This window comes from Ylistrum balloti, unplaced genomic scaffold, assembly GCF_031769215.1.
Source record: "Ylistrum balloti isolate Yb309-2 unplaced genomic scaffold, AGI_CSIRO_Ybal_v1 Utg371736, whole genome shotgun sequence".
Taxonomy (NCBI): Eukaryota; Metazoa; Mollusca; class Bivalvia; order Pectinida; family Pectinidae; genus Ylistrum; species Ylistrum balloti.
Genome location: NW_026782872.1, coordinates 48,715 through 63,055, shown reverse-complemented (window position 1 = coordinate 63,055; position 14,341 = coordinate 48,715). Strand labels below are relative to the sequence as shown.

Genomic DNA, 14,341 nt, shown 5'->3' with positions numbered 1-14,341 from the left:
TGTCACGAATTATCACCCCTAAAAGTTGTCTTCCTGAAAATCAATCACCTTATTGACAATAATGGGTTATAGATATGAAATTATTGTATAAAAGATACATTACACTGCTGTTTTCTAATTGTACTGTTCAGTGTTACTGTAAAGCCTAAAGTGTAGAAACTCAGAAGGCGACTTAGGAAAACCAAACTAGTAGAAATAAATATTAAAACATTCTTTTAATCATTCTCCACTAGTATACAGTGCTACACACATTTGTTTAAAAGGATACATCAAAATGATGCGAGTTGAAACAAAAATATTAGACAAGATACAATGTAATTTATCAAGATTGGGAAACACATTATTCTTCATGAACATTGTCTCACCATTGTTGATAAATACACTTACTATTGATCAGAATGTTCAACAATAACCACTAAAACAATCAATTTTTAGATAAAAGAGACCCAATCAAAAGTGAAAGTATTTGCGGAGGTTTGTCATTCTCATTTGAAATTAATCAAATAACAAAAGATCTTGCCAAACTTCATCTTTAAGCCATGCAATATTTAACGTATTGTTCTATTAGCCACATTTTTTGATGGAGAAACAAGCTTGAGCCATCTGATATTTTCCACAAGCACGTGATACTTCACTTTCGAATCTAAAATCAACAAATTAGGTTATCGATTGCATCATCATTTTTTAGCAATTAATAGTGAGAACAAAATTGATGGTAGTAAGAAGGCCATGAAATCGGGTATAAAAAAGGATGAAAAATAACACAGGGACTTAAAGTTGAATTATTAAATAACAAATGCGTTTAGAGTTTATTTTCAGGAAATTAGATAATGATTGTAGTATACGCTGAAGGACTGGTGCTAAGTGAAAGGAATATACAAACCTGAACATAAATTGTAAATAACAATTTATATACAAATATAAAACAAGGGAAAAATACCAAGATTTACAGAGTATTCAATCCTAGATCTAAGATCCCATCTCATGTCAAGCCAGCTTAAAAATAACAATACTGGCCATGGAGGTTACTCAACAATTAAAATATGACTAGAAGGATAACTCTCATAAGATATCTAACATTACTGTCTCATTAACTCCGCTACAACGCATCTATCAACAAAGATAGGTTAAGTATTACTAACTGCCTTCCTTCTATTCTCTCCTATTCACTGTGAGTATTTTGTGATGTAGGCTATAATTACACTGAATAATACGTAACAGTTAAAAGTTCACAGTTCCAGTACACAGTTCAAATACCAATCTCACGATTGTCACATATTGGAAGCCACTGAAACGTTACCACCATTCACAAATGAGAGAGTCCCGGTGCGTGAACCTCGGGTGTATCGCCATCTACGTTGATGTGCCGCTGGATCCGTAGAGGGATGGTCCGCGTGATCAGTTAATAGACGTACAATCGGGCAGAGACGTATATAACACATGTCTCTTACTCGGGTGACTGATAAAGTCTAGGTTGTTCGCCCATGTTCTGTACGTTGAACTGGTGTGAAGTCAGTGGCAGTCATGTCCAGCCGTCCTGGTCAGGTCCGCTTCATGTTGTCCACTCCTTCACACAGTCACCAAGGAGTCTGCCAGACCAAAACTATTTGTTTACAATATAGTCACATATTTGTTTATATTCCAGAAGTCTTCGGTAAGCGCCGGAAGTAAAAGTTACACACGTGACATCACAGGTTGCACTTCCCATAGAAAAAATACCAAATATTACAAAATAACCCACTGACAGCTGAATATTACCAACTATCATTCTTTTATAAACAGTTTATGAACCATTTAACGCAATAGTACTACTGTACAATTCTGTGAATTTGCCTAATACTTAATACAGTACACGTGCTCGAGAGACCTCGCTTCACGCGCAAAGAACATCACCAATTACTGCAAAAATAGCATTGACACTCAGATACACTAACTTGTTCAGAATAATGGTAACAATATACAACTGATACTCACATTTCCATGGCAAAAAAACAGCCAGAAACAGTTATAAAACTCATTTTTAGTACGCCCAGTTCCATCACATCTACCTCAAAGGTGAATGTTTTCTGCTCCCACCCGGCGTCGTATTAGTAAATCTCACAGCTACTGATCCCCACTTTGTACAACAGGGCTACATAACATGCGGCAAAATTCAAACGCCGTTAACGATACATTAATATACATGTTTGTACTTTAAAGAAATATATCACACTTTAGATGATAACCCGGTAAATAAACACAAAAATGAACCGTCATACCTTCACATGTAGAGCCAAGTGATATCGTCGTTTGCTCTTCCTGACATCGTATAACAATGTCAAGTGTATTTAACAGCTGAGACTGAAGATCGTCTTCACTGAACTATGACACTATGACAGCAGCGCAAGTCAGGTAAACTATAAATATACTGCACTATCGAATTCCCAGCCGGTAAACATACTGCTTTTCATTTGATCTTTCATAACGGCTATCCGAGATAGTTGGTCTGAGTGTCCAACACATACAGTACGCCAAGGTATCTCATGGTCCTTATCAGGGAAGACTAAACTTTGAGCGAGGTCACGAACACGTGTGTAATATATACCTTTAAGATATAACATGGCGCACCTAGCGAAGAGGATAGTATTTTCACCTGTCCGTAGCTTTCTACCCGCAGCACGTTGTCACACTGGAAGAGTGGATGTAAAACGTGATCTTTTGAGCAAGGAAGTTTCTAAATATTCTGTAAGTATTCACATGGCATCAAGCTGGAACATCAAGTCGTTTACTTCTTCTAGAAAGGCTTTGTGCTTATTTCAGTAACATCGTGACAGGTATCTGTGATCTGGTTTTTGGTCATCTTTATCGTTTCTACCATAGTTTTCTAATCACTGTAACTTAATCATTGATTATATATACAAATATGCAATGATGTATTTAGTATCTAGGAAGTAGTCAAAATCACCCTTATCAGGCCTCATCTTAAACCAGAGTAAACAGTTTGTGAACCGTTGAAATTAAAAATCGTTAAAGTAGACTGCTTTACCTAGATAAACACCTTTCTGTCTACACATATACCTACTACCGCAGAGGAACACAAATGATATATGACAAGGATTTCCAGTTTATAAACAGGACTGTACATTGATTTACGCTGCAAGTTCTGAAATGAGTATAAAATTTCTAACTATTGATCTACATTGAATCAGTGTTTACGACACAGAAATACGTGTTCCATTATGTAGATTGTGTTAATTTCATTTCTATTTTTGAAAGTAGTTCTTGCTTACATTTATCAACTGTAAATGGAGCAAAGCTCGTAATGTCTATTACAACAACTGTTAATCTTTAAAATAACGTTATTCGGAGAAACCCTCAATCGTGTTGGGGAATATGATATACCTATTAGGAAATATTTACAAGGTATGACAATTTAAAGATATGGAGACTCCTGAAGAAGCTAAAAGAGAATACGATAATTGGCTCATGCATGTTAAGCGGTAGTTCATTACACTAATATAAACAAACCTGTCAAGTTGAATGATAGGATTAAGAATTTCAGTTGTTCATAATTTGACAGGCATCAAAAGTTGTATCTACTTAAAAATATACATTTATAAACTTCTTTTCAAAGAAAATTGAACTTAAGGGTAAAATGAAAGAATTGTTGTGACGAGTTTCATAATCACGTATGAAACATCAGCTAAATAAATATTCTGTTTATCACGCAACTTATCATGTAGACTTCTTTGGAAAACAATGGTTTAAAATTCGAATATTATTGGTGATGTTATAACTCCATATGGTTTTTTGTTACATTATATTCATTGAGTTATGGCGTCACAGTGGAAACAATGGAACCCTTTAACCAAACACAACTCCGCTAAATCACACTACACACCAGTAATAACATAATATTCGTTAAAAGTGTTACCGATAGCGGTCTAGTGATGGCAATAAGCCAAGTTTGAATTTGTCATAACTAATAAAATTGTAGGTGGTGTATCTAACACGATCATGTCAAGCACATAAAGGACACCAGGATTACATAAACCACTGACTTTCCTTACAACAAAAACATTAGAGACTGCTTAATACCAGTAAGATTGCATATAATTTCTCCAATTTACCTTTTGTGTAGACCAACATTCTCTACCTCTCAGTGTATATACCACTATTGTTCGACATAAATAGGGGTATCCAACTGACTAATATTCTCGTGCTTATGTAATATGAATCATAGTGGTTTTATTGTTTCTATGCCGGTCACATTTCTTTCAGACCTTGAAATCACCACATTTAAAGCTTGCCTTTACAAGACGATGACATCGGATATTTAACAATATTTTTTTTAAACATTTTTTAGTAATGATTGAGATCTTTTAACACAACAATATCTTAATACTCTACCCACCACTAAGAGAGCAAACAGCTGAATAATGACAGACTGATGAATGGATATTCCAGACATTTGGAAGTCCTCAATAAGTTTTGTCTATTCTATTATATTACAATATTACTATACTCAAAGTTTTAAAACATAGAGTAGTCAATGTGTCTTTAACAGATATTACATGTTTGAATATCAATACATTTCGTTAATTTGCAATTCTTTAAGAATACATCTAAACTTAGAGAAAATACCGACACGTTATTCTAATCATAATCCAACCGCAAATGTATTGAAATTTCGGCAAACCTTGAACAAAAAATATCAAGAAAATATAAGCATTTCAACATAACCATGATCCAAACAACGATGGAACCATTGGTCAAACGAGTGAGAATTAAACACATCAAGCGTTATATCTCACAATCTTATAGCAATATGATTAGATCGTGAAATCAAATTGTAAATGGAATATGACAGTATAAAATAAAGAAAAATATGTATATGTAAATACCAAACATAATCAGTTCTTTCCTTATTCACAGATACTTCGGCGTTTACTGTGCTCATCTGTCGAAACACAGCCCACCTCTACAGAAAAGAAGGTCACATCAGGACAGAGGCAAGACATATGTCTATACTTAATGAGCATCAAAACAAGGGAATAAACAGCCTTGTACATGTACATTGTGATCGATTTCGGCAATTACCCTACGTAATAGGGTCTCACTGCTTTCTGTATAATAATAATATCGATCCTAGTCTAAGTTGATTATGAACAAGTCATATAAAGTACATGAAAATACTGAATATCCAGATATATGGACCAATCCTAAGGCGTCATAAATTAACCAAAATGGGCCATCTCATTCAAAAAGAATCTCGGTTCAGAATACACCTATGTTCTTGACGCTGTTCTTAAATAGCTGATGTATGAAAATTTATTTACTATGGGGCTAGTGCACCTCGTCGTAAGAATATTTACTTTTCTTGTGATCACTTTGGGTTTTCCATAGTCGCATCTTAGCTTTCGAACATTAGGCCTTCAGGACCACTAGAAGGATGCAACAGCTGTATGATGCAGTTTAATTCATTGTCTGGCTCTACTGTATCTAACTCTGAATTCTAAGATGTTATTAAGCATGAGTGTCTTTTGTGCGATTTCCGATAACGCCATGTAGGTGTAGCTATGTGTTTCAGCAGGACAATGAACGGCGGTTATTTTAGTTGTTTTGCGTGATCCTACAACTAATTGTATGAATTTGCGAACAGGAGTTTATCGGAAATGGAATTATATATAATACTCTATACTAAGAAGTAATAATAGTTCTGTGAAAGATTGATAAATTTTGTCTATATCGGGACATGTACCATTTGGATGAACTTCAAGTCGATCCCTTCATCAGTAATTAAGGCGATGTTTAGATTTCTGTATGCTGACGTCACACGTCATACACGTCATACACGTGTTAATTTAAATGGTATATGGACAACAACTAAAAGCCAATCCCCCACAATTAAATATTTTTTTTATATTTCAACCATTATGTAGGACTGGTATATATATTTACTAGGAAATTCTTCCTTTTTTGAGTGTCAATTGTAATAACTGACTGATATGTATTAATAGTTAGTTCCTGTTTATAAGATTATATTTAAATGTACTTTTATCCAGACAATACAATGTTGGAGTGTTTGGTGCTGGACGGATAGCCTCAACAGTTCATATTAAGAACATCCTGAAGAACAGACGTCTTAACCTAAAATGGATTGTGGATGACTCTGCAGAGGCTGTGTCCAGCTGTAAGGAACTCCATTATCTACATCAGATTCCATTTCATGAAAGCGGTGAACGGGAATCACTTCTCAATGATGAAAGGTATCTTTTAGTTCCAAGGTCTCAAAGCCAATAGCATCACTCGTGAAAAGAAAGTTGGGGTTTATTAATCAAATAATCTTATAAAAGCCGTGTTTGAGAACGTTTAGTACAAATTAGCCCGATACAATAATGGATGAAAACCTCAGTAAATTGTAAATATAAGTATAAACATTGATAGTACTAAAATGAGATTTAGTATATCAAACTATATCGAGATATTCAGAACTACTCACCATTGACCAGAAAATCACGGGATTTGGAAATGAGCTTTTACTGACTTGGATTGATCAAAATTTACTTGGCGGTTGTACAAGTTCTCGGAGAACTAACCCTCCCGGAACACGATGTCCTATTCTCTTTTAACATTATTGCAACAGTTTCCTAGTAAATATTGTGTATTTAACCTTAAGCTGTATAAGTTGGTAATAACGTTCTATATATTTTTTTAAATGTATTAACGTCTACATTTTAGCTTGGACGCCGTATTTGTGTTCACTCCTACCGATACACATGCTGATTACATTTGTGAGAGTCTGAGTAGAGGTAGGTATAGCATGCACTACGAAATCATGTAACGGTGAAGGCGTTTTTTTCATGTCTTACTTACCAGATCATTTAAGATTAAAAACAATAGTGATAGAACTAACCTTATGTTTAAAGAAATGTAAACATATTAACATAAAGATTTATTTGGAGTGCAGTCTTAAAGAGCAAAAAAATTAAAAATGTGAAACCGCATTTGTATTAACTTGTCTTAAAGGAACATTTTTTAAATTGTTAAAGCCTGTGATTTTTATCATTAATTTAACATTTAAGCAGCGATTCGAGTAGGGAAAGGTTGACTACGATTTGTTGGTTTTATGTTGCTCAATGATTTAGGAGTGTATGTGTTATGTTCTGGCCGCGAAATTTAGTTTAGTCATGAAATATTGATACGGAATAATTATAGGAGATGACGTTCACGTTTTGCACAGTTTACGAAGAGATCGTCACGAGCGCCACAATAAAATGTATAACTTAATAAATAAAAGAATGAAGGAATGAATTAAAAAAAATAAATACAACCTCTTTAACAAATAACCAATAGATAGTAATGTTAAGAAATAAACACACCAAGTAATAACTTGGAATTTATCTCAAAATGGCAATACGCTTAGTTTTGGCGATCCTACAAATAAAATCTGTAGGAAGGAAAACCCGAAAAAGTAGTTCCAATGTGCATAAATCGACTACTCTCAGGTATGACAAAAACCCAGTTGTAATAATAAGTAAACACTCTATAAAATATCAAAGAATATGTTACCTTGAACAAGAACGATTTAAAAATTACGAAAATAACCCCTTTCAATTCACTACGTAAAATGAGTTTGCATATCCAAATATTAAACAACAGTTTTGAAAATTCTAAGTACCTTTAATTCAGGAAAAGCCGTGATGACTGAAAAGCCTTGTGGAGAAACATACAGTGAGATAAAACGATGTTACGATTTGGCCGAACACGTTAACAAACCTCTCCTCACAGGCTTTCAGAGGTAAGAATGGGTTCATTGCGGACATATGTAATAAACACAAATCTCTTTTTGAGAACGTGATATTACATGTACATTCTGACATAGAAGCAAAAAAAACCAACCAGAAAATACCAACATGTGAACATAATTCAAACTCAAATTCAATAAAACAAGTGAAAAATAGAAACAAAGGCACGCGGGAAACGTAAACCAGGATATATTAACCATTCTTAGCATATGTTTATCTAACTTCAAATGAAATCCGATACATGAACTGACGCTACAAACCGCTAGATTGAAAATGTGACAGGTTTTGTTGTTTTTCTGGGTGAAACCGATTTAGTGCCTTCACTATTTCCTGTTTAGTATAAGATAAATAAAACCATTATAAAAGCAAAACTTTACATCTACAGTATATTCTCGTAACAACTAGCAAACTTAACATTTATTTCTCAGTCAAAATGTCGGTCTATTCTGCGGGGTTAACAAATTATCTCGCTTTCGAAATAATGAAATATCATATTTCCATTATGCATATAAAATGATGCGTATACAGCAGATACCTTAGTTACTATAATGTTTAGGATTGTTTGAGAATCGATACATTGCCTCATTACAATATTATAACAGGTATTGTCGATAATTCAGAAGACGCTTACTCTTCTTGAACACTTGAGTTTATTCTCTCTGTACTTTTTTTGTCAGGAGTTTCCGTTTATATCCTTTTGTTCGTTTTCATTCCTCGGTCTATCGAATACCAGCTTGGATTATGATTATGCTCACATTTTTTGTATTTTTTTTTTTCATTTCAACAAATTTTATTGTTAAGATCTTAAAAGTCTATTAGGATTGGACAACAAGCACAGTTTGAATAAATTCTCTCCATATAATGGCTAGACCAGAACATAATAATCAAGATTTTACAAATTGATACGAGAATTATATAACACAATATTCAGCACAAACTCAATTGAGGCATGTCATAGAAGGTAAAGGGAAATAAGTCACACTTTCACACTACATTCACACAAATATACATGTACTGAAAACAACAGTTATGATATATAATAAATTACTAAAAAAATCAATGATATTAAGTAATTGACAGATATTGACAAATATTGGTATTTTCTTGTTTTTCGTTACGTCCTTAGACATTGAAATTATTCTTTATCTTTTACAGGAGATTCGACACAACATTTCAAGAAGTATTTCAGGCGTCTAGAAGTAAAGCCCTTGGAAATTTAAGATTCCTGAGAGTCACCGGCCGAGATTCTCCAAAACCATCTTATGAGTTTTTGAAAAATACAGGTATTCTATCAGTTTGATTTACATTATCATTTGTTGCAGATATAACGGACAGAATATGAGAGTTTATTGAATGAATGTTCATATATCACACCCCATAACATACTCCTTTTAACTAAAGGTGAAACCAGTGTGACGAGATGACGATAATATTACAACAATTATAGGAGATTTATTATAAATACATCTACATTAACAGGCATTAATGAACTACCACATTCAAGCCAGTTTGGTTAAGTTTTGTTTAACATGAATGGACAAAGTATGGAATAGACTATAGCACATCTATGAGCAGGATTTAAACAAAGAGTAACGTAAAATTGCATGGTTATCGCATAATGTACATAAGACAGATCATCGATTCGACCTCTTTTTCACTATAATCTTATCGCCATCTCGTCACCCGCATATTATTACTGAAACATTATAGGCTTTAATTACGATCTGGTACTCCCTCGTTTTTAAAATTGCTGAATATTAAAATATGTCTGATGAAGGTGACAGTGTAGTTATCGGTACTTCACACATAAATATCTTACAAGTCATGATATAAAACATGAATTTAGTATTCTTAACTGACGTGCCCTAAGAAAGTTTTACCAGATTTGTTCATCAATCTTAGACTCATTGAACAAATTCATAACGAAAAGCATTTTCTGCAGGATGTTATGCGATCTCCACTTACCAAGTAGAGCGAATTAACGCGTTCTCTTGTCATTTTCTGTGTAGACACTGCTAAATATATGAAACTGAAATATAAAGCCTCCACCACTGTTTCACTTACGAGATCATCCTGAAATAACTATATCCTATAGCTGGGGTCAGATTTCCAGTTGCGATATGATAAATATCCCATGTTCTGTATAAATTGTGATTGCAATTCCATCGTGTTTTATTAACTTTGTCATATCTGGTATTTGCTATGGTGTCCAGGTCTATAGCAATGGACTTCACAGCATTAATGAAGCTCTACATTAGAAAAACAGCAAGTAAATACCAGCATGTAAACCTAATTATAATTCAAACAATAAAGCAAACTTTAAAAATGTGGACTAAAAAGATTAACAGGAGGAGGGGGAGGGGGTGGGGGTGAGTTCTGAAAAAGGAGAAAAAAACTAGGTGTGTCGGAAGATCAAGCAACTTGTTAGAATTATGAGTTAAAGAACACTTTGTTTAATTCCAGATGTAAGCGGATGTAGTTTGATATCAGACATGGCTGTCCACGATATAGATACGACAGTTTGGTTAACTTCTGCAGAGCGACCAGTTTCTATCTATACAATGTCTCATATGCATGACCCGATCATGAAAGAAGTAGGTCAACCCGATTCTGCTGTCATGGCGCTGAAATACGGAAGTGGATTATTGGTGATTATAGATTCTGATAGAGAATCGCCGTATGGCTACGATATGCGGATAGAGGTAAGTGATTTTGTATCTAATTAACTTTATATCTATCCAAAGATATACCGTGTATTTTGACACAAAGGTGGTATACTAGTGAAACGAAAAAACAATAAGAAAATACCAACATTTCAGCAAATCATAATCCAAACGCAATGTCAATAAAAGTAGGACGAAATATGAAAGAAGAATAAGACCAGGGCCCTTTTTCATGAAGCCATTCTCAGGCTCAAGCATGCATTTTGTGCACAACCTTATGTCTTGTTTAAGTTAGAAATTAATAGATAAGGCTTATTTTGCAGAAGAGTTAAAAAACAAATGAAAGGACTTCAAGTCAAAGCTATATTCAATGTTTATATTGGACATTTGTGTTATTTCATATGATTTAGGTGAATTATAAAAATGTTTGCTTGAGCACAAAATCTATGCTTGAGCATGAGAATGGTTTCATGAATACAGGCCCAGGTGTTCCTGACGACCCCCACCATGTAAACCTTGGTCAATCCATGTAAGTAATTTCGCGTTTTCAAATGAGAACACGGCATAACAATGGAACAACAGGCACACTAACAAGCACCAAACACTTCATATCGCACAAAGATATAGAGCATTTCTCAATGAGATGACTATTTCTCTACAAGATCGTCTTTTGAAACCCTGCGTCACGACTTTGTCCATCCAGTTGATGACTTGTTGCACGAAATTCGTGATAATGGGCACGGCAAATTCACAATAGCAACATTTAAATCCACATGGTTATTATATGACTTATTCGTAGCTATAAATGGGACGAAAAGTTTACAAATCAGTTGTATTTTTCTTTTATTAATGTACGTTTACAGATGTTCGGAACAGAAGGTATGGCGATGGCAGAAAACCCAAGGGTATCTGCTTCCTTGGTTGATATTCAACAAGGTGGAAAACTGAACAAGCTGTACCACTCTTTCCCCCAAAGATTTGAGGCAGCTTTTGAAAAAGAAATCGACCACTTCATAGATTGTTTGGATGGTAAGCATACCTATAGTATGTATTTCATTGAAATTTATAATCTGGCGAATAACTATCTTTTACATGTTTTGTTTTGATGTATTGTTTTATTGCTTTAACTTCAAAGCATCTATGCAATGTTTTGTTACTTATGTTTCAGAAATTAAGAATAAAACAGTAATACCGCCAATATATTACAACGAATTGAACCTTGTACACGCTTTATAGCATGTCATATTATCGACATGGAGAACGTAGCAAATACTTATCGGATGGCACAGGGTAACGTAGCATCCTTTCATTAAATCTCTTCTCTATTGCAGGAAAAGATACACCACTTATAAAGAAGGAAGAGTGCCTTCTAACTATGGAAATCGTAGAGAAAGGAGTGGAATCATTTAAAACAGGAAAAGTGGCCTATCTGTGACCTGAACAGTATGGAATAGTGCCTGAACCAATACAATGTAAATCTCAATATGCATTTATTTACAAACCTCCTTAAACATAATAGTATTGATATATATATTGAATTAACTGAAATCCTAATTAAAAGCGGCCATTTGGCAAGATGCTGCTCTGCAAAGCGCCATTATTGATACTGATTTCAACTAAATAGCATTGACAACAACTTGGTTAAATATTAATACAGTCTCGAGGTTTTCCCGCGGTCCCGCCGACTTCAAGATAATGCGGTTCGACTGTATACAAGGATATTTCCTTCTAATGAGTTTTCTTTCCTTACATTTTAGGTAGAACATAGGTGACGTTTAGGTACGGATCAATGCAAGTTAAATTGCTTTGAGTATACTGTCCTTTCAACAGCAAATGATACAGGGAAGTGGCGACATTTTAAAAATAACATAATCCTTACTCAAAAATATATAGTTTGATATCAAAACATACACAAAAGTAGGAATTATAAGGAAACCACCGAAAATGTACGAATAGGATAAGCCAAATGTTGCGGATAGATACTTCTACCTCTTAATCGAGATCGACGGAAATCTTAGTTAACCAGGTAATTAATCTCAAGACCCAAAATGAGGAGAAAATTCACAAGATCGAAACCACCAGGCATATTAAACTTTTCGTTTAACTTCATTATCTACATATCTATTGGTTGTTTGCTGTCGACATCTGTAACGAAAATCATATTATATGAATGAGACATGTTAACATGTTTGGGAAGCTAGGTAACTAGCTAAAAATGGAAACTTCCCAATAAGAAAACCAAAAGCTGCATACTTAGCATACGCCTTGGAGAAAGCTGTCCCATCTGGTCTTACTGTAGAAAAAGATCGAGGTTAGCAGCTGATGAAACTGTCGAACCTTTGGTTTCCAATACTGCCTGGTGGTTAAATATGAAATATAAATTGTCAATATATTCTTCAATCCTTGAAGATAAGACACCGAGATGGTTTTATTGTTTGTTTCATATGCGTTTTGGAAAATCCAGGGTCGTATGAAATTAAATTCAGGAGAGGAGCATGGTTTGCTTCCTTTGGTATGCGAAAAGTGTGTTTGGAGATTTTACAACCAATTTACTGAAGATGTTGTCAACCTAAATTCTATCATTTTCGGGAAAAGTCTACAAATAATGAAGCCATTCAATGCCGTTTTTTATCTGTCGTCTCATTGAAATATCGTTAGACCATTGCATTAGAACATCTTGTGTGCTTCTGTCCATTTACATATCGACGACAATTAATCATCCCTAAACACCATCTTGAAGCTAGCTCAAAACTAGAACAGAAAAAACATGTGTATGCCTTGACAAATATCTGACAGAAATCAGTTTCCCTTACATTTCCCTCTTGACAGACGCACTCTAAACATAGGGGTTTGCCGAAATGGTGAAGTATGAGCAAGAGTCATCTACAAGGAGTAGGATTCCATGCCTTATCAAACAGGAACATGTGTCGTCAAATAATAGACAAAGATCACATTATAATCATGTGTTAAACTAAACCAAATCTCAAAAAGGTTAAAACAACGTTCACAGGATCATACAGACTAGACTATTGAAATTAGCAAAATAAAACAGTGCCGTGGACAAAGCTGTAATTGCATTGAGCTAAGGCAGGCCAACAAACAATTTAAACTTGTGTGGATAATTTATGAATCAGAAGTTAGAAAATCCATAAACTTACACTATTTCAGGAAAAACACTTTTTAACAATTCTTCATCGTTCCAGAGTGTTTGTATCGGAACTGTTTTATTTCCGTTTTACAGAATTTAACATATGGTGGCTTTTAATTACGAACCGCCTAATTCAAAATATCAATATCATAATAGGCTTCGCCAAAAATACATGTTGATTTTGAAGAATATTTATTACAAAGGAATGAGGGTTCTACTGAGAAAACTGTTTATAAATCAGCATGTAACACGCTTTGTAGAGGTACGTCAGATGTGTCCATTAAATATCTTTAATTTGATTTCCCATTAATGAACTAACATACAACCTAATTATAACATTCTGTTATTCATGTGAATTAAAAATTGCTATTTCTATTGAAAATATTTTATCAGCCGATGATCAAAGGTCATTTTAGAAGCAGACGTGACAGGATACATATCTTTAATATTAAAACACCTGTATTTGTGTCTGATTTCCTGCTTGATATATTGAATTTAGCATTTCCATTTGCCATCTGTTGCCAAGAGATTTAGAACAATATGATTAATATTTATCAACATGTATTAATTATAGATAATATTTACTAACATTAATATGTTTATTATATCTATATGTTATCTAAAACTGATGTTCCAAAGGGTATGAAAACGTTTCGTTGAGAGGTCTATGATATCGAGAGATCGTAAGATGTACACCTAGGCGTGTTTTGTAATATCATTTTAGTTACACATTCAAGTGTTTT

The 14,341-nt window shown here is 34.1% G+C and overlaps 1 protein-coding gene across 1 annotated transcript; it reads left to right on the top strand.

Annotated features, from left to right (window-relative positions):
- The first annotated feature begins 2,598 nt into the window (after nt 1–2,598).
- Nucleotides 2,599–11,885, top strand: LOC132563455 (uncharacterized oxidoreductase YrbE-like). Its single transcript, XM_060228214.1, has 9 exons — nt 2,599–2,724; nt 4,915–4,991; nt 6,045–6,248; nt 6,721–6,791; nt 7,672–7,780; nt 8,943–9,070; nt 10,251–10,489; nt 11,314–11,479; nt 11,782–11,885. Exons 1-9 carry the CDS (start codon nt 2,599–2,601, stop codon nt 11,883–11,885), a joined length of 1,224 nt encoding a protein of 407 aa, XP_060084197.1.
- Nucleotides 11,886–14,341: the final 2,456 nt, after the last annotated feature.